Source organism: Hyposmocoma kahamanoa, unplaced genomic scaffold (assembly GCF_003589595.1).
Source record: "Hyposmocoma kahamanoa isolate Upper Pololo Valley unplaced genomic scaffold, ASM358959v1 100021, whole genome shotgun sequence".
In the NCBI taxonomy this organism is placed as follows: domain Eukaryota; kingdom Metazoa; phylum Arthropoda; class Insecta; order Lepidoptera; family Cosmopterigidae; genus Hyposmocoma; species Hyposmocoma kahamanoa.
This window is the reverse complement of record NW_020653200.1, coordinates 2733209-2755310: the sequence shown is the minus strand read 5'-3', so window position 1 is coordinate 2755310 and position 22102 is coordinate 2733209. Positions and strand designations below refer to the sequence as shown.

The 22102-nt window shown below is 35.3% G+C and overlaps 1 protein-coding gene across 4 annotated transcripts in view; it reads left to right on the top strand.

Annotated features, from left to right (window-relative positions):
- The window catches only part of LOC113225640 (potassium channel subfamily T member 2), a 169827-nt gene that overhangs the window by 136805 nt on the left and 10920 nt on the right, over window positions 1-22102 (top strand). For all 4 annotated transcript variants that reach the window (XM_026458017.1, XM_026458023.1, XM_026458011.1 and 1 more), the window contains exons 4-15: window positions 2636-2834; window positions 3853-3927; window positions 4859-4942; window positions 8475-8569; window positions 9200-9383; window positions 11490-11717; window positions 12006-12163; window positions 14507-14704; window positions 14895-15044; window positions 15130-15542; window positions 18493-18642; window positions 19996-20149. In XM_026458017.1, coding sequence (XP_026313802.1) covers window positions 2636-2834; window positions 3853-3927; window positions 4859-4942; window positions 8475-8569; window positions 9200-9383; window positions 11490-11717; window positions 12006-12163; window positions 14507-14704; window positions 14895-15044; window positions 15130-15542; window positions 18493-18642; window positions 19996-20149 — 2088 coding nt within the window. The remainder of the gene's footprint in view (window positions 1-2635; window positions 2835-3852; window positions 3928-4858; window positions 4943-8474; window positions 8570-9199; window positions 9384-11489; window positions 11718-12005; window positions 12164-14506; window positions 14705-14894; window positions 15045-15129; window positions 15543-18492; window positions 18643-19995; window positions 20150-22102) is intronic.

Genomic DNA, 22102 nt, shown 5'->3' with positions numbered 1-22102 from the left:
TTTCATCCATTGTTCAAAAAAGATCATTGTTGGTATGTTGAAACAGCCTCTTCTGTAAAATAAAATCAATTTGTAGCAATATATTTGATACTCGTTTGCTAGTAGATAGTTAAATGTATCATACATAAAAGTTTCTGAAAGGTAACATGACGGGACAGGCAATAATTTGATGTTTAAGGACAAAAAGGTGAGCAAAACGTAATAATAAGAAATTCAACAGCCAATATTTTCTGAAATAACTTATGAGTATAAGTTATTTCAGAAAATATTGGCGGAAAATATTGATTTTTTCTAATAGTTCACCTTCCATATCGAATCATATCCATATATAATCATTGACAATAAACATGTTAATACATAAACACGTAATATATAAACTGTAAGTAATTGGAAAAAAATACACTCGGGGTTCTTAACATTTAGGTCTGATGATCACTTGACAATAATAATATACGGACGCGGACGGATTATTTTTATTGCTCTATGCCTTTAGTCTATTATTTTCTAAGTACACGTTTTTCTCTCTGTAACTTACTTTGAGAATAATTTCCCCTTACTCGTCATCATTCTGCTTTGTTCATTATAACAGAAAAAGGAAAAAACCCTTTATGCTTCCTTAAAATACACATTGTGTTATGAACGTGACGCAAACAAAGACGTTGACATCGTACTGGTTTTTTAAATTTAGCGCTGCCAAGCATTCTCAAAATCCAATACTAGTTGATCTGTAATAATTATGACACATAACGGATTGCAAATCTCGGTGCGTGAGATCTACTCAAAATTTAATTTTCGACATTCTAATTAGGAGTAATAAGGGCCTGCTATAACCTGAAAAATATTGAAGGCACAAAGGTAAGGACCATACAGTCCACGAGTACCTACAATTGACATTTTTTTAGTTATGTAACAAATATACAAGATGGAAAGAAAAATCTCGATTCTTTCACTACCGGTTGGATTTTTTAAAAACAATTTAGCGAGTTATAAAGATTATGATTTAATTGTAGCACGATTTTGAAGCCTAGTCTTTCAATCAAAAATAAGCATACTTGGTAGCATAGACACAATACAATAGAGGATTTTTTTTTTCACTTTTGAAAGCATGATTAAATTTAAAAAACATTCACAAATACAAAATAGATAGGTGCGAGCGTAGACATGGCCCCGAACTGAATATCAAAATCAAAGTTTGCCCAAGTTTAGCGGAGCGTAGCAAATTAGGTGTAAAGAGGATAGATAGAATCCGGAACACTACTCTGCTGTCGAAGACACGCATAGCTAATGTTGTGAAAAGGACTGCCAATCTGCTGTTGCCCAATTTTGGGCACAATAAGCTAGGTAATTAAAGTACAACATACAAATACATGCCAGAAAAAAGTATGCCAGTCGAAAGTAGCTCGTATTTTAATGACTAGATGAAATGTGTATATGTCTCGTGTATAATACTTAATAATAAATAAATCATTTGTTATTAAGTATTATTAATAACGCTACGGTGTCGCGGTAGTCCCAACAGCATCCTGAAACCGTTATTATATTGAGCGTGCAGGGCGCGGAGTGCTTTCTGCGTATAGTTAACCCACAGACCACCCGTGTAGAAGGATTGACAATATGGCTTGAATGAGCTTGAATAATATAATAACAATCACGCATACACTCATAGCCCCCCGCTAGGGCAACGTATCGCGGGTACCATGGAGACACATAGGTAGACAACCACAAATTATAATATACTTCCGGACACACAATTCGAACCACCTCGCATTTTCAGTGCTAAGTGCCCTAAGCTTAAATTAACAAACAATTTTGAAACTAGTATACTAAACGTCTCTTCCATAAGTGGTTGTTGGGAATTTGGATTTTGCAAACTGGGGAAAACTTTCTGTGTTCTCTTCGATGAATACACTATTTTTGTATTCTAGCCCTTTACGACAAAAATGCGAGGTGGCTAGAATTACGTGTCCGGGAGTATATAATATAATAATAACGTACACACTCAACATAACTCCGCACTAGGGAAACTCTGTGTCGCGGGTGCGATGGACACACACATAGACAACCAAAATTAAAGCCAAACTCAGGAGAGAAATAAGTGTAAACCATACAAATATTTCTTCCGGCCCGATAATCGGCCATATATATATAGATAAACATGGTAACTATTCGGCCACGGAGGTAGTTAACTTATATAGTATAAGTTAACTTATATAGGCTGAGATTAATTAATTAACACTAAGTGATTGCCTTAGCTCTTAATAAATGCTCAAACACTTAAGATGGAATTATTAATACCGATATCAGTCAATATTCTAAAATATTAAAGAACATTTAGCCATTAGAATCTCAGAAGTAAGCGAACTCGATTACTAAGAACATCGTTTATTTGAGTTTTTGACTCTTTCATTTTTTTAACAGTATATTAAAAACAGGAACGATGTTTACACGTAATAATAACAAGTACCTGGACAGTCAAAGCAATTTCGAATGTACACATCGGTTACCCAATTCACTACTGTATGGTCAATAAAATAGAGTAAAAATTGTATGTCGCCATAAAATTGCTATTGTTTTAAAAGGCTATTTTGTCAAGGTTATTCTGGGTTAAGGACACAGAGGCAATTGTTTGTTTCAGTTATGGATGCATGCCTGGCAATAAGACTGAATTTGAATATTCGGCCAACTTAACAGAAGAGGAATTCCAGGAGCATCCGATTATCAACTGGGACGGAATAATATGGGTCAACAGGCCACTTTATTTGTGGATAGTGCAAGTCATACTTGCAATGATTTCTTTTACCGAAGCTATATTACTTGCTTACCTGGGATACAAGGTAAGCACAATACTCAAGTTTTGGGTGAACCACAAACTTGTACGCTATATTTTTATTTTTATTGAACATTATGCTTTTACTACCATGATATTTATGTACCTTTTGTAAAAATATTCCACTAACTGAATGTTGTCACAACTGGTGCTACAGTAAAAAAGACCGTTTAACACGTTCGTCGTCGGCTAGTATTTTCAAAAATGTTCAAAAGATAACATTGGCTTATATAACTGTTTTTGCTCTTATTTGTATATGAATATAAGTCAGTTCGCGAGATTTTATTATTTGCTCTATTTTAGGACTTTTTAGTGCCGTACAATTCTACCCGGCGCAGCGTGACCTAAATGGAATAATTATTACTCACAATGCCCGGCAGAGCACACGTAAAAAGTAAAACACGTAACTTTCGGTCAATGTTTACCTGAAACTCACATAATTTTTGATTTTAGATCGACATTTCACATTAACAATTTTTTTTTGCTTAACTTGTAAATTGAATTTGGAATTAAAGTCATTTTTTTTTATTCCAAACATTTTTTTTTAAACTTAGAGTCTAGAAAAGTAACTATGCCACCAAAAATTCTAAAACCAAGTAGCAACTGAAATTCGTTAGGGCCGCACCGGATATGTTATATGGCTAAATACGTAGCGTGAACGAGCATCGCAAAGTTAGGTACGTCTGACGTGACGTGCCGGTAATTTTGACCCACCACGGCAATGAACGTGTTAAACCCAATACAAAGATCCGCAACAAGCACGTAGAGAAATTCGAAAGATTTACTGGCTTAATCCGTAGCTCAGTTGGCAGAGCGGTAACCAGCTACGTTGAGTCAACAGTCGCTGGTTCGAAACTAGTCTGGTCTGTGTTTGTTCGATCTTTGTATATACAGATAATAGTCACAAAGTTGTTAATCATTTTCATAGTGTTAATTGTTAGTTCATAATTCCTTTCCTCTTTTCAAAACTTTGATATCTCTGATGGCTATTTCGTAATTGACATAATTTCTCATTCTTTCTACAGGGAAACATATGGCAGCAGGTGTTATCATTCCACTTCATACTAGAAATGGTGAACACAATACCGTTTGCATTAACTGTAAGTATTCTATAAATACAAATATAACATTGATAGAAACATAGACATACAAATGGATTACAACTGGGTCCCTAGTCAGCTAATTTGAAATCATCTCTGTTGTGTGTCGAAACTGTATCAATAGCAAGATTTTATACGTTTGGAATTCTGCTAAAAGTCTGCTTGTCAGAGGCTAGCTGCATTCTGCTCTTCAAAGGCGAGTCTGTGCCACGTCGATGGCGTAGTTACTAATTATTATTTGACGTTTCTTTCGAATCGTTTTTACGTACAATTTAAGTGTTTATATCGATTATCGAGTTTTATTTTATGAAAGGTACATTTAATTTGAAGACTAAGTTGCTGATTAAACGAGATAAAATAAATAAAACATGAATAGTAATTTCCGTATGTAGTTTTAGTAAGGCGACGTCGATCGTGAGTGGTTGAATGAATGTATGAATGAATGAAATCACTGCCATTCCACTGGCATTCTATTGGATTGGACTGCCGTTGCAACTAGATTTTAGCAGAATAAGAAATCGATGCCTTACTTTCTCAAACTCGTATCTTATAAGGACTGATTATTCAAGAGATGGCAAAACATTCTATTTATTTTAAATTTCTTATCATGGACGTTATATGGATGTATTACTTTAAGAATAGGTAAAGGCCAGTGAGTGAATACGAAGGAAATGTGATGTGAATTTTTTTTTTATTTGTACCGTCCATTTTTTGCATTTTAGTAACTTTAAGATACGAATTTGAGACAGTAGGCGACGAAATATTATCATAATTGTCATATACAACAATTGAGCGGTGTGGACAAAAACTCCTTTTTGTTTTTCTATTACTTTTTAAGTATTGTATTTCTTGTGTTTTGTGGAGAAATAAATGTCTTTTTATTTATATTTTACTTTTACATTCTCTAATTAATCGATTTGTACTTTTTCAGCTTTTATTCCCACCTATGCGCAATCTGTTTATACCAGTGTTCCTGAATTGTTGGCTCGCGAAACGATCACTCGAAAATATGTTTGTAAGTTTTATATTTCCAAATCCTTCCTTCATACTCATTTTATACTTCAATATTTTTTACAAATGCGATATATATAATATTATACAGAGTGTAACAAGAAAGGCATAGTCATATTAAGGTCACACTCACTTGATGATATAAAATACATACTTAAATCTACTGTAATTCCAGGTCGTAAAATTTCGAACAGTGATGTCACCAAAACCACACACATTATTAATTTTAGTCAGAGAACATGCATCTGTTACCAATAAAGATATTTCAATTCAATTTATCGCTAATTTAGCGTGTAACGCCGAAGAGTTTTGACCTTTCTCGAAACATTGGCGAAATCGTGACATCGTGTTTTAATATAGTAATAGAAAACTAAAATTGTTTTCACAAACAAAAAACGGAGTAAATGTAGGTATACACTAATAGGTGCAAAGTTCAACACGTCTGTTGTATAGTATATCTGTTTATGGTTTTTTTATAATACTTATTGTAAATATTTGATTAATTGTAATTTCTTATATTTGTTACAATTTTCCTGTAATTTTTTTTCACAATCTAACATAACCTTTTGTGCATCAAACTTAAAAACATGAATGCTAGCTGTGTACACTATACGAATGGCATTTTTGCCAACATCACGCGATTGACTGATATAATAGATTTAATTACACAGCGTTTCAGAGTTTATTAGCTATTTAAAAAGTGGAATTTATTTATTCTCAGGAAATGAAAATATTTCTCGGATCTGAATCGCGTATTTTGTATTTTTAAACAAATCAACGTTTACAGGCCCTTTCCATGTCCCGTGGTCACGGCTGACTTTACTCTTATCGATTACTTTATTTTGTATGTAGACATCGCTAACAACCCTGTAGTCTCCGTTTCAATTGACCAAATCCTAATGATCCTGCTTATTTAATAGCAGAAAAATAAGCTCAATAATTTAATTGTATACCATGAAAACGGAATTTCGAAGAAGTCGAAAGTGAAATAGGATATGATTTGCCGCCAGGTCATTATCATATTTAATTTTTTTCACGAGTCATCGTTTGGGCGTCGTTTGCATTGTTTGTGAGGCCTAAGGGCGCCTTGGAGTTACACACTTTTTGTAGAAGCACTGCAGCTGCAGCCAAGCTGTAATGTGAGTTATTGCGTTCCGGTTTGGAAGGGTAAAGGTGCTGGCGAAATTTTTTTTCACATCGAGTGACGGCACGAACAAGCCGACAACAACTACAGGCACATGAGACTTATCAACTTATGTCTCAGAGTGACGGGCACAGTGACAGTACCCCTAAGATCTTTGCAATTTAAATGTCTGAGTGGCACTCGCACTGCATAGGCGTGTCGCTTGCCACTAGGCGCACGACTTGTTTATGATATTATAAAAAAATAATATCATAATAATAAAATCAATCTGTCTGAAAACAAGCGTTTTGGAATTACAACAAAGCTATATTATAAAAACAACAGCTAAACTGCTTTTTCGGCTTACACTTAATTTCTGGAAGGTTTTGTAAATTATTCTAGCGTGCCTTTGTAACGACTCGAACATATCGAGGAATACGGATGCTGCGGCGGATTCGGATATTTTAATTTATGCAGATTATCCACGGAAGCGGATGCTGATATTCGTAACAGCCCTGGCTTTTGACTAATTGTGACAGCAAAAGTGGCGCGCGCGTGTTACGACAGTGGCGCTGCAACTGTGCATCTAAATATTGTTTGGAAATTAGTAGTTGTGCATCTGCAGAGACACAGCGGCGCTACTGCAGCGTTTCCATAAGTGTCTTATCGATCGGTTTTGTGATAATTTTCTATTTTTAAGTAACACAGAACTATGAAATGATACTACGTGTTGGCGCAGCCGTGATCCGATGGTAATTTGCACCACACTCGGAAAATTTATTGGGAGCTGTTAGTTGATGGCGTCCAATAAAATCGGTGTCCGCTGGAATGATTCAGGAGGAAATTGCTAGGACAAAAACATAACGGATTATTCCAAACTTAATGGCAGGCCTTCATGGATCAACTGATCTAAACGTCAAAAACATTGAACAGAAAAGAAATGAGACGGTGCATCGAAATGGCCTTTTGTTAGGTTTCTCCGCAACTGGTGGTAAAGGAGAGCATACCTTGTGCCGGCAGGGACAGAAGCATAAATGCTTACGGGGCGACAGTGTGTGTGATATATGCGTGTAGTGAGTAGATAGGTACCTAGTACTACAAAGTCGTCGTAAATGCCCGAATACTATCAGATACACCATGAGAAGTGAATTATAGCGATGGAACGGCGAGTACCTACTTATTACTACTATTGCACAATTGTCGTGAAAAAAATACGTGTCCATAAACACTACATTGGACCACGAATAACATGTGCGTAGTGGAATATTTACATACCTGTTCTACTATGTACTTACTACTCTAAACTAGATGTATACATCTATATGTACACTTAACCTAAGTGACAATAAATTGTATTTCACTGCGTAATTACTAAATGCAACTGCATACATAAGCAGCATTTTATTTGTCGAGGGTAGGTCATGACTAGAGATGTGCGCCGATCATAAAATCGACGATGGTTTTCGACCGGCGGTAGCGGAAGGAAATCTGCGTGGCGTATATTTTTGAGGTGCTAAAAATACTAAAACATTATAATATACTTTTATACTTTTGCATTAATTTTCAATGATTTTTACACTAACTTGAAAGTTAACATCGGAGTTTGGCGGCTGCCACATACGGCTCAACAGCACCAGCATTCATACGCCACCTAGCAGAATAATGGTCATTCTGTGTCTATATTCCAATCTAGTATGAATAGGATATACGTCACTTGGTACTTTGAAAGAAGACGAGAACTTTATTTCGTTGAATTTATTTTAATTTTGACATATAGTAAATAAATAATTAATATATCTCAGTACAGAGTATTTACTAAAAAAAACCGACTTCAAAAGTTTGTGGAATACGTCTATTTGCTAAGTTTTGTTGAAATTAGCTACCGGAAAGTGCGCGAAACTGGATTCATCCCCTAGTTTGCCACCCTTAAAGGTGGAATATTTTTTTCAAATAAAATGGGACCAATACTGAGTCTCTTTCCTACAAAAAAAGAATCACCAAAATCGGTTCACAAAAAAAAATACAATCGAATTGAGAGAACCTCCTCCTTTTTTGAAGTCGGTTAACAAAGAAATTTATCGCCAAGCGGATTTTACGCTGGTCAATTCATCGGCGACGACGCCCATGTCTAGTCAGAACCAAGGACACACACATGACAGCGCCAACACTGTCTTTGAATGACTTTGTTAAGAATGAACTACTCGCAATTAACGTAAGTGTAAGGGCTCGCAATAGAGATGTGACGCAGATGTAAAATTTTAGTAAATTTGTATCAAGATTTTCCTAACTAATTTTTATTTGAAATATCACCAGACGGTCTAAATCAAGGACACGTTTCGGTCGTTTAATATGACTGCACCATTCTGTTACACCCTGTTTTAACATGTTGCATAACGATTGCGTTTTATTGCAGAACGATTTACACCGAGCTATGCAAAAGTCCCAATCAGCATTATCACAACAACTGATGATCCTGTGCGTTACATTACTGTGCCTCGTCTTCACGAGGTAATTATAATTATCTAGAATCTAAATTTTACCTTATCAATTAAAACAAGTTGGATTGTTATACCAACGAAATTGTTAAATAATATCAGTATTTTACCTATGTTTTGTAATTGTGTCGTTGGATATTTCTTGGATAACTCGATAACCTACTACTTCCACAATTTCACTGAACATTTGTGGACAGTTGGTGAATAATTTATTTAATACATCTAATGGACGACTTGGTACTTTCTGATATTTTTCTGCAATCAATATTCACTCAGGAAATTTATCGCATTAATATGAAAACGTAATGTAAACAGCGAACACATCTCAACAAAATCCTACCGCTTTATCCAATTTGTACAACCTTTTAAGGTTTCACCATTCCCTATTTTTATGGCTCTTTGTCAATTTGAGGCAGGAATACATTCGCACTAAATCATATTACCTGACGAATACCTCTACAGATAACAAAAGTAGGTGCTTTTACAAGTTCTTTAATTTAATATAACAAAAACACGCTTCAGCTAATACAGTCTTCAGCTGTCATCGCAGTCTGTAGTAGGTCGCAATTTTCTATTAAAAGAACTGATAAGTGACTCAATAGAGTAGCTCATTTCTGTCTATATAACGTCATTAATGTTGCAGTGTTTGCGGTATCCAGCATTTTCAACGAGCCGGACACAGACATCTTAACCTCTTTCAGGCCACTTACTTTGTGGTTGTAACATTTTCTACCGTGGGCTATGGTGACTTTGTACCAGATATATGGCCTTCACAGCTATATATGGTTATAATGATTGGAGTAGCGCTGGTTGTATTGCCTACACAGGTGCGTAAAATTATTCTTTAATTAAATTTCTATCCATTACTCTTATAATAACAATTTGGAATTCATAATGAAGTCAGGTTTAAAAATGTTTACACAGACCTTTAGTTAATTTGTATACAACGCAATTGTACACGAAAAACATATGATATGATTTCAAGTTTTTAATACTTATTGTAATGTGCAAACCAAATCAAAATTAATTTACAAATAGATTTAAAAAACCTACCATAAAAGCACTTTACCTTTTTAGGGGGGTACCCTAAAGCGGTAAATGCTTTGACCTAGTCATTCATAGCCATAATAGTATCCAAGGTAAATAAATTTTCCTTGTGCCAGAACCAAATGAACATACATCGCAATGTGGTTTAGAGAAATGGAGAATCCACAAAAAATTCTTGCTTGATTTATGCAATCATTTTCACCACTGTCGACACGTGTGTGATCTGACACCTACGCGACGGCTGCCTCGAAAAGGAAAACCATGCTCCCGCGAAAAATGTTCACATTACCATTTAAATAGACGAGTAATCTAGAATAGTCGCTTTGCCTTCTATAATTCTTCGACGTGATTTTCCATTTTCATGGGTAGAATGAGACATAATATTTTAGTTCACCTTTCTTGAAATTCGTTCAAAACTCGCTTATCCCAAGTGAGATACCCGATAAGATGTCATTAAACGAATCTTAGATAATTCTTGTCAGCTATTTTTATTTTTCTCAACAATATCTGTCATGTGTAACAATATTTATCATACGTTAAGTGACCTTCTTTGAGTTGTTGCATCTTTAAGGAATTAACGAACTCAAGTATTTCAGTAACAATTGAAAACGATAAGAGTAAGAAAGTCTGTTTTCTCGAAAAGAACATTTTCTTGCCAAAGTTATATCACCAGGTGATATACGGCCAAAATTTGTAATTACACTTGAAGAACAAATTTACAACAAAAACTATTAAGATTAACGAACTTACTAGTTCACGACCTATTGGCAAAGTTACTGGCTGTTTACTCTCCACAAATTTCGGTCGTGCCCTTTACAAAGGTACAAGAACGAACAGCACCATAGCGTTGTAAAATGAAATCTGCCTAACCTATAATTTGCAGTCTACCTTATTTCGCTAAGTACTTTATCGCAAACAATATTCATTACGGTTTCTAGCGTTTTGACCTTTAAACAAACAAAATTGAGATAAAGATTTAATAAACGCATAAACTGTTCTTCCCTCCTTACTGCGTTCCGGTTTAGAAGGCTAGTGAAATTACAGGCACGTAGGACTTGTCAACTTATGTCTTACAGAGTGACTGGCGCAGTAGCAGCGTCCATAAGATCTTTGCGATTTAAAGCTCTGATGGGGACTGCAACTGTTAACAACTGCAACTGGACAGGCATGTCGCTTACCACCAGGCGCACGACTTGTTCGTCCCGCCACATGGTATTACAAAAAAAAGAAAAAGGTCATAAAGTCATAAAGACACGACAACAAGCACATAAAAAAAATTCGTGAAGTCCGCTGGCTCGTTCCGTGGCTTAGTTGGTATAGCGTCTGGCTCGGTATGCTAGAAGACGTCGGTTCGAATGCGACCGGATCGAAGGAATTTTTTCTGAGTGTTTGATCCAAATTGATTTATTAACAAAATTGGATTTGGAATTGGATCTAGAATCAGTCTACAACACCTATAAGCGGGATTTTTTTATATCTTATTTAGTTTCAGTTTTATTGTTAAGCAAAATCAGCCCAACTGACTTTTCAAAGAAAAAAAATCTTTAGGTGCTTCTGAATGGCTTTTGTGACTAATTCTCTCAATTCTGTCGGTGTTCGTTTCGTGATAGTTTCATAAACATCATGGAGGGAGTGTAAACAGAAAATGTGTTCGGTGGCACAGAGGGACTTTTTGCACAAATTGATTCAAAGAAACCTTGAGGGCTTTGTTACAATTTAATGTTGCCAGAATTTAACACAACTGTAATATTTACCATGTAGAATATGTCTGTTGCATATTGTACGCCAAACGAAGAAAGTAATCACAATCTTATGAAAAGATTAGTTTACTCGATCTCACTAGAGAGAGAGAAAATAGACAACATAATCGGTTTATTCTTTTACAGTTTGAACAACTAGCATTCACATGGATGGAACGGCAGAAATTGGGTGGATCATATTCATCTCACCGTGCACAATCCGAGAAACACGTCGTCGTCTGCTCCACGACTTTGCATGCTGACACCATTATGGATTTCCTGAATGAATTCTACGCACACCCCTTACTGCAGGATTATTACGTAGTTCTTTTATCGCCCATGGAACTGGACACAACAATGAGAATGATACTTCAAGTAAGTGTTTCTGTCATGCGCTCTAGACAAGGTTATATTTAAATGCCTCGAGTTTTGAGCAGTCCACTACAGCTACACATTGGAAATGAAACTATTTATTCAGATCTAAATTCCCTATATTTGTGATTTAGAAACAAACCAACAATTCAGGCTTTTTACAGGCCACGACCAGAGATGGGCAAACAATGTTAATGCCGAGTTTAAATTGGGTTAACCCACGGTTAAACTCTGTGCACTTCAGAACATCTGTCTTAAACATAATGTCAAACTTATATGATATTATTTTAGGTACCAATCTGGGCACAAAGAGTGATTTACATACAAGGATCATGTCTGAAAGACACAGATCTAATAAGAGCCCGAATGAACGAAGCTGAAGCCTGCTTCGTATTAGCCGCCAGAAATTACGCAGACAAGACAGCTGCTGACGAACACACTATCTTGAGGTAGGCAAAATCTCTAACACATTGTATTCATCTTAAGGATATTTGATCTTGTCTTGTAATATACTTTTTTTACCATCCAAATTTTAATATTATGATCTTTGATGATAAAATAAACGTCGTGTATTTCCTTTTAGTATCAATCAGTAGTAAAACATTGAGATGTGACGTCAAGAATATATCCAAGAAAAAAGTGTACGTCTATTTTTTACTTCATATTTTCACGGGCAGTCGAATGCTAGTGTTGTTCTCTTAGAATTTAATACGTTATTAATTTAATACTAATTAGTAATATTACGTATTAACGTAACTGTCGTGTTGTATTTCATGTAAGTACTTGTTTTAATGTTCAAAAATTTCAAAGATATCTTCATCGATTTTCACTCGCAGTCGCGGCCTACGTATTTAATATCTTACTGGCCATGGTCTAATATCCTTGCCTTGCCTTCTGGGCTTTCATTAAACCTTTACCATTTAAAATGTAATTCACTTTTACCACCATCGCGTCACTTTTACCACCAGCAAAAATGAAAATATGCTTTGCGCAAGCGACTGACGGAGGAAACGTTTGCATCCCCGACTCGAGATATCGATCCCCGTGTATCGCCCTAGCCCCGGGGCGATCTTTCGAATGAATTGACGACTGCGTAAGGCGCATGCGCCCGAATAGTTTTAAACTTGTTTCGAGTAACAATATTTTATTGTGCAAATGTGAACTACAATTTTTTTTTTCAAAAATGTAGCATATGAGACCTACAGACTGCCTAGAAAAAATTAAGAAAGTGACAAAAAGTCATCTCGTACACATTTAGCGACAACTTAAATCAAAGAAATAACTTTTAAAACAAATTTTCATGCTATATAATACATATAAATAACAACATATGCTGGGGTAAAGTACCTACGACATTTTAATTAATTAAAACAAAAGTAAGTAGGTATATTAATTAACCAGGTTAAATAACCCAAAACTTCTCAACACGGCTTCCTGTGAAATTCAAAATTCAAATCTTCTTTATTTTCATTGATAAGCAAATTACACTTGAAATCGTCATATTAATTAAACTTTACTGCTCGGTCGTAAGGAAGAGTCCCCTGAGAAGAATGAGCAAGAAACTGTAGGGGATGCTCTTTGCAAATATACATTTGAATACATTTAACATTTACAAAATTTATTTAAAAAACATCTTATATTGAGACTACCTGTAAGAGGTAAACGGCTACCACGGGTTCTTGTCATCCAAGTACGCAGAAACTGTACAATAAATAACCTGTTTTGTTTCACTATAGTTTTAAACCTCGTAAACGGCAATTTTGGAGCGATATTTCTCTACGTGGTCGAATCAGAAATGAGGAGATCCGTAGAAGAACGAAAGTCACCGACATAGCTCGAAAGATTAGGGCGTTGGGGCAGAAAGGTTCTCGAATGGAGACCACGAACCGGAAGGCGTTCAGTGGGACGGCCCCTACTAGATGGATGGATGACCTCGTAAGGACGACGGGTAACCGGTGGATGCACGTCGCGTCCAATCGGCTGGTCTGGAAATCTTTGGGGGAGGCCTACGTTCAACAGTGAACGTCTTCCGGCTGATATGATGATGATGATGAAATAGTAATTTTGAATATCAACCGGAATCTTATTATAGAATCTTATACATTGCCCCAAATGAATTTGTGACTGTATGAAGACGACTGTCAACAATAGCTAGTTTATTTTTATTCCTCTATTATTCAGATAAAATAATAATGTTTTTTGTTTTAATTCGAAAACTCGAAAAATTCTTTCGACATCCCTTACAAACTGTACGTCGATTTATATAGGAAGTATAAACTTGGGAATATTCGAGACTTTGTAGAATTATCAGTTTGTTAGCAACGTCGTGTTGTAAGTTCATTGTTTTGGGATTTCTAGACAATAAAAAATTATCCTATACGGCCTGCCCAATAGACTATACTCACAGACATTTAGCTTCTCTCACATTTTCTTGTTATTGTGTGTTTTCAATAATAGAAATAGCGATGCGACAGTAATGTTGTTATCGTGTTTATACACTGGAGCAGCGAGCGTACTGAACGATATTTGTTACACGACCTCTTTAGTTTTATTTCTTTGATTATTGCATAATCACATATTCTTTTAGCATGTAGATTCTAAAACAAAATATGATTTTGTACTTTTGTTTTCTCGAATTCTTTGAGGAAAGCACTCTCTACATAATATAAAGTAGTTTATGCCTTGAGGGTTGTAAAAATTACTTGATACGTATCACAAATCGGGTCGGGTTTTAAACTAATGGCGTTCAGCAATTGCTTGTTCTCTGCATTATATATTGGTTTCCTTTTCAGGTCTTGGGCCGTGAAAGACTTTGCACCTGATGTACCACAATATGTTCAAATATTTCGACCGGAGAATAAATTGCACGTTAAGTTCGCAGAGTTCGTCGTTTGTGAAGATGAATTCAAATACGCGCTGTTAGCCAATAACTGCACTTGCCCGGGCGCTTCTACTCTCGTCACGCTTTTACTGCACACCAGCAGAGGACAGTCAGTACAGTGCATTAAAAAAATATTACGTAGTCAAATTTTAACAAAGATTTTCTTTGAACTACTGGTTTGATCAAAATCGCAAAAAGCTTTCTTCTGCCACAACACAAACTGTTAATAAAAAGTACAAATAAATGTTTAAAACAATTATAAAAATCACAAAACGTCACTATCCTATATATTCTTACAGAGAAGGGCAACAATCTCCCGAAGAATGGCATCGCTTATACGGGAAATGTTCAGGAAATGAAATTTATCACATTGTTCTTGGCGACAGCAGATTCTTTGGGGAATATGAAGGCAAAAGTTTTACTTACGCAAGTTTTCATTCCCATAGAAAGTTAGTAAAATAATGTTACGTATTAAATTAACAATAAGCTAATTATGAGTTTGCATCTATATTAAATTATTTACGTTTCTGTAAGGTACGGTGTGGCCTTAGTTGGTGTGCGTCCAGCAGAACTTCCAGAATTTTATGAAGAAACTATATTACTAAACCCGGGACCGCGCCATATTATGAAAAGTAGTGACACTTGTTACTATATGAGCATTACAAAAGAAGAGAATTCTGCTTTTGTGGTATCTGAAAAACAAACGGAACCCAAACCAACAATACCAAAAGACCAAACTGCGTGTAGTCTTCTATCTACGGAGAAGAAATCGGGAGATGCTGAGGAAGGATCAGGCCAGCAGAAGAAACCAGACGGTAGTAACGTCGCTCAGTACGAACTTCCACAAGTGATTCTCCAAGCTCCCGCGAGTACCACACCAAACGCATCGCCATCACGCATCAAACAAGCTAATACTGTTCCATCCGCTAATTTCACTGTTGCTAGCTGTGAGTGTCACAGTTGAATAAATGCTCAAAGTTAATCGAATACATGTATTTCTTTTATTGTGTACAAAATGGCATGCATTCGGTTCACTTGAATATACTTGCTTAAATTGTTCCTCGTCTCCAATTTGGATTTCAATAACATTTTATCGAAGTGACTATATTTTAAATTACTAAGGAAACATTTTTTTATGCATAAATTGTGCAATCAATGAGACAGGGAGCAACTGTACACATTCAACTGTTGATGTTGTAACATTTTAAAAGTTCAATTATAATGTCACAATTTAGTCGGAAATGGGAAGAATGATGATTGATGATGAGTAGTTATCTCAACACAATTTTACTAAATGACAACTAAATTGATCATCGCAGACAACTTTGGTGAGTATGCTTTATGTCGGTTTGATCCATTCGCAAAAATTTAATTTGGCTCCGATTCACATTCAAAATTATTAAACAATATCATCATTTTTATGCATGCTCTGTTATGTATGAAACAAAGTAAACAATACCTAAAAAATGACTGGGAAATGTTGGAAAGCGTTTCATACAACTGAATACTTGGTGCATTGTATTTTTTTTTGTTTTGCACGTAATAACTTCACTGTACATCGCCTAGTCACGTGAACGAAGCAACATTTTACAAAAAAAAAAAAAAAATTGCCTGTCAGTCTTACCAACTGTAAACTACATTTGCCAAAAACAGAGAAAACAGCAACGTGCCAAGTGTGATTCATCATTAAGTGTCGTTATTTGTGTTCTAGGTTCAGTGTGTCTTAGATTAATCGTTTGTGGAGTTCAGGAATTTGTATTTCAATGTTATGCAAATTAGTTTTGTCACGTTTTGATTTGTTGCTGATATCACGACATTGGCATATTCTACTTACAACCAAGCTCATTTTATGTTCATACCTAAAAATAATCGGCATGCAATGAAATTCTTACGGTTACACATCGGTGACCGTCGACCCGCCTGTGAAAAATTGTTGAATCTTTACACGAATATGCAAAACAATGCCCTTATTACAATTATACAAAAATATATGGCTGCACTCTACCTGATATTAAACAGAAAGTGGAATCCAAACGTGAAGAGACCTCAACTCCACTATGCGTGAAAGTACATTTAATAAGTACTTAAAAACATTGAAAATTCGATGTTTCAATGTCCAACTATATTTAAAAATTATATAATCCTTCAATGTTTATATTGACAAGTGTCATCTTATAACGTATTCGTTACACATAACGGTATATCTACTCGAGGCATGGAATAGAACCTGGATGACAGATACCTCCAAAGAGAAGCACTACCGCTTGATTCAAGAGTTTGTCCCTCGCAAGCCATGGTTCAGCAAGATGCAATTCGACAAAAAACTACCTCCACTATTTGTAGACTACGACTTGGTCCCGTGACAACTTCAGCGCACCTGTTCAAATTCAAAATTGTCCCTGACCCTGCATGCGCATGCGGGGCCTATGGGGTTTTAAACAATATCTTCTTCTTCTGCCTCTCAATTGACCACGATACTTTCATATCCGAACTCCTGACAATTAGTGTTCCACTCCCCACCTCCATAACAAGTTTATTATATTTATGCAACAAAGATGTTTATAATGTACTGGCCTTATTTATCGAAAATAATAATATCAAGCTTTAATATGTGTGCCGATATATAATAGCTACCCACCAACCCAACCTACCGTATCTTTTTCATCCAAATTCTGTTTCTCTTCCATAATCTGTAATTCTGCTTTCCCAACCCGTTCATTGGCTAAATACGAAGGCAAAGAAATTAATACTAAAGAATAAATATAATTGACGAGTCAGTTCCTAGCGGACCTTATCTAGAGGCGGATTATAACAGGAGCGAACGGTAGATATTGGTTCCTATCCTCATGTTAATATTTGTGTAGTATCTTATGTAGTTTTATGCAATGGAGATACGAGTACTTCAAAATACTTACACTAGTAGAACTAAGGGTGGAACCAACAGTCCGAAAAGGTTTTAATACGTTCAAATGAATTCCACATAAATTTGCAAATAAAATAGTAAGCAAATAAACCAAAGTGTACAAAAAAACCGGTTTGCCCCAGAGTGTGCTTATACCGATTGCGAGTTTGGGGCGAAAGAGACGTGATCTTCTGAAGACAATTACATTTTAAAAGATGATAATATAATGAAATGGAAAGCCAAATGTTATTGAAACTGAATTAATAGTAGTCAACAAAAAATTACTACTACCTGTCTACATACGTATCAGCAAAGCATCAACGAAATCATTTCCTTTAAATAATATGTTTTAAATAGAATGTATGGCATTTTTTTGGTATTTATTTAACTAATTGAGTTCTAACAGTAAAAAGTGTGATAGAGACTTTAACTGATAACCTTACACGCCAAACTATTTTTTTTGTTATTAGATGTTAGTTAACAGTTTATCTCAAACTGCTATGCCTTATTGAACTTTGTATTGTAAAATTAAGTATTGATCTGCAATTCTTAATAATATATTCTAACAAACTTCACAAAAATACTGTTAGATTCTTCTAAAACAATGTGATCTCACCAAGTACACCTAAAGAAAGTCAGTTTTGACCAAAACAGAATTAAATAACGTCACATTGAAAAGTTTGCGTACCAGGCGATTACCCCGAGGTGGGTGACAGGTATGTTCTTCTCGGAAAGGGTCTCAATAATATTTATAATGGCCGCGTAACAGAGCATATTTGCCTTCTGTGGCCTCAAAGAGGTCACTTCCTGTGGCCTCAAAGAGGTCACTTCCTGTAACCAAAACCGAAATATACTGTTTTTACAGCTGTCGCAGAATGCCATCTAATTACGCAATACCAACATGCAAGTCGGATACCAATGAAGCTGTTAATAATACAAATTATTTTGGTTTAGTAACTTAATCCTAACATGTGTGTAAACTATTTTCCATGCAGGTAAATATGGTGAGGTTGCATCAACGTCAGATTCACGCACGTGCTTGAAGGACTCGCCGGGTACAGACAGTGTCACCGATAGTCACTTACTTCTGCCAAAACCAGACAACACAAACTTTTTGAGTCCTGATGCCATTAACTATCGCCGAGGTAACGAAACTATTGATGACTTTGTATTTGTATTAAAGGACCTACTTGATTTACCCAAGATAAACACTTCCTTCAAAATATAACGAAAATAATTATGCATCTATAGTACAGGGTGTAATCGTTAAGTGTGGCCAGGCGATTATTCCATAAGGATAAGAGATATCAAAAACTTTTAAATTGATATCGAAAGTACGTTACCTAATGAGTAAAACGACATCAATAACATTCGTAGACTTTAGTTTCGAATAACTGCTTTGAATACAATATTTTGTACTTACTTATACAAAACATCACTTTGTGGGGCTGAACAGTCCTAAGGTGGTAGAACCTCGGAAGCCATTGGTGGGCGTTGATGCTGCCGCTTTTGAAAAAACTTAATTATGTATATAAACTAAACTATATATATATATATTTACATAATTTTTTTCCTTGTGATTTTTTTTGTGTTAATTTATTATAAAAAAACACGTGTTTTCAATTGTTGTGGTGGTGGTGGGCGTTTAAAATTTTTTATCATGTCTAAGCGGGCGGTGAGACAAAAAGCTTGGGAACCTATGAATTAAACATAGTTAGTTTTATTACTTTATTTTTGGCAGTTTTGTTATCTGTAAACTGATCGTTACCTCTTAAAATAGGTCAACTAAAGCTTCTCTCTACAAGTGTCATATTAGGGGTTAAAGTATGAAATTGCCGTTTTATTGCAATAGGTTCTTTGAATTTTCATAGAATCTTCATGGTTTGAGGTTTTCGAATGAAACTTTTTTCAAATGGTTTCTGTGATTTTTTTTTAAATATGAAACATTTGAATATCGACTTTCAATTGTTTTTGTTATTCAATTTAGACAAGAAAGATGGAAACTGCGAAAATTCGAGTGATTTTTGAATACGAGTTCCGACGCGGAACTAACGCGGCAGAAACAGCCCGCAATATCAATGCTGCGTTTGGAGAGGGGTCTACTAATGAACGCACCGTGCGATTTTGGTTTAAACGATTTCGTGATGGAAATTTCGACTTAAAGAACGAGACAATTTCATACTTTAACCCCTATTATTAAATGCATGGTAGCGTTAACGTTACAATTTTGAATATTTCTAGTTTAATTTTCAAAAAGTTGTTGGCGTCGTTTTACTCATTGGGCACCTTCGATATCAGTTTAAAGGTTTTTGAGCTCATATTTATGGAATAATCAACTGGGCACGCTTAACAATTACATCCTGTATATATGCGGTCAAATTTTAAGTAAATACTAGATTAATTCAATGTACTGTGTATTAATTTAATGTGTATTAATTTAATGTAATCTGCTAAGTAGATCGAAGGGACTAATAAATTGCTTCATTTTACAAACCTAGGCAGCAGAAGACCGTCTATATTACCAGTTCCTGATATGGTAACTAGCAGTTTAAATATAGCCTCTGACAATCAAGACGAAGAAGGTGAAGGAGACGAAAGTGAGGATGAGCTTGAAGATGATGTGCCTTGGAGATCTCCTTCTGAGAAAATAGCGTAAGCACATTGCATCATAATTCGCTTCAACTGCATCCATCTGCACGCTCTTTTATATTTGTACATCCAATTTTGTTTTGTTTTATTATCAAAGTTCATAGATATCCAAAGACTGTTGCCGGTTTTGCAATGTCTGTCTGCCTTGCCATCAAATATTTATTTCAATTGAAAAACATTAAATTCAATCACTTTTTTTGCAATTATTGTGTAGTACAGGAACTTTTTTGTTGACTTTTTAATGAAGTCTGTGGCGTCAAAGAACACGTCTCACAAAAGAAATTTTTTTAATTCTACAAACGGTATATGAGTTGCATCGGACTGAACTCATGGACAATGGTGATGATGGGTATTTATCGGATTGATAAATGAATGACTATTACCTTCAAAGTTTTAACAAATTTTAGTTATAAAGCACTTTCTAACAAAAATTTTTTAATAAAATACTATTTAGAAAATTCATTTTGAAAAGTACACTGACAGACACAAACTGCAGTTATGTACAGGTTACTTACAAACTAAAATATTTAACGCAAATCTTTTAGATTTATTTCTATAGAAAAGTAAAAACTAGTTGATAATCTTAAAAATAATCCATAAACCTTCTGTACGAAAAACCGTTGATTGTCACATTTAAATGTATAAACTTTGTTGCAATGCCACAATTTCAGCGGCCTTTTCCGTGAAAAAATTGTGTTGTTGAAATAACGAATACAATACAGTTATTCAATTGGTAATGACAGAAAGATTTAATAACAATACATTTAAAACATTACCCTCGTGAGTTTAGGTGTAATTTATGTGTGTGTCCATGGCACCCGCCTGATGATTGCACACACCTGATGTTGCAAATGTTAGTGGACGACGATCGCCTCTGATCAAGTTTGCTCGTTTGCCTCGTACACGAGTAATTTCACAAAAAATAATTGCATATCATGGTTGTAAAACATCCTGACGTTCAATTCGACTTTTATTGTATTGATATTCAATTATATTTTGTGAAATTACTCCACTAGTTTGTTATAATTATTAATACAAAGACCGAACACTTAGAAAAAATTCCTTCGATTCGAACCGACGCTTTCTAGCAAACCGTGCCAGACGCTACGCCAACCAACCCACGGAACGAACCACCGGACCTCACGAATTTCTCTATCTGCTTGTTGTCGTATCTTTGTTTTTGGTTTTTCAAACGACTTTTTAGCTGTAACGCCATCTGTGAGAAATCTATGAAAGTATTTCGTCATAAACTTAATTATAATTATTAAAGCGACATCTCTAGTCAGCTGTTGGTAGTTGTAAAGATACCTTGAGTGAAGAAATAGATTTATCATAGATGGCGCTACGGCAAAAAAATAGATAAAAACCAAAACACAAGCACATAGAAAAATTCGTAAGGTCAGCTGATTTGTTCCGTGGCTTAATTGGCATAGTGCCTAACACGGTTTACTAAAAGACGTTGGATCGAATGATTTTTTTTGTATTAATAATAATAAAAAAAGGTACGTCGGATTATGGATATCACAAAAAAAAATACAAGAACATTTGATGGAAAGGCCCACTTACAACGGAAACCTAGCTGCAACCTTTAAATTTGGCAAGGCAACACATATCAACTTCTACTAGACGCTGCATCAGCGCTTTTTATTTTTATTGAAACTTTAAAACTCATCGAGTATTTTCAATTGTCAACATAACGGTATGATCTTAATTATGTTTTTTAGACTAGCGTCTTCAATTTTAATTATTTACATTCACTTCTATAGATTAGCTGTCCAGGATCACAAAAGCTGCATGAGTACCGCACCATACGTACGTCATGTTTTTTTACCTATCGCTACACACCTGTCAGTGTTATGCTTAAAAATATATCACTTTGCTTTCATATCCTATATAGGTATAGCAAATTACAATATTGTAAAGGCGGAAAAGCAGATAAGCAGATATTCTTGTCTT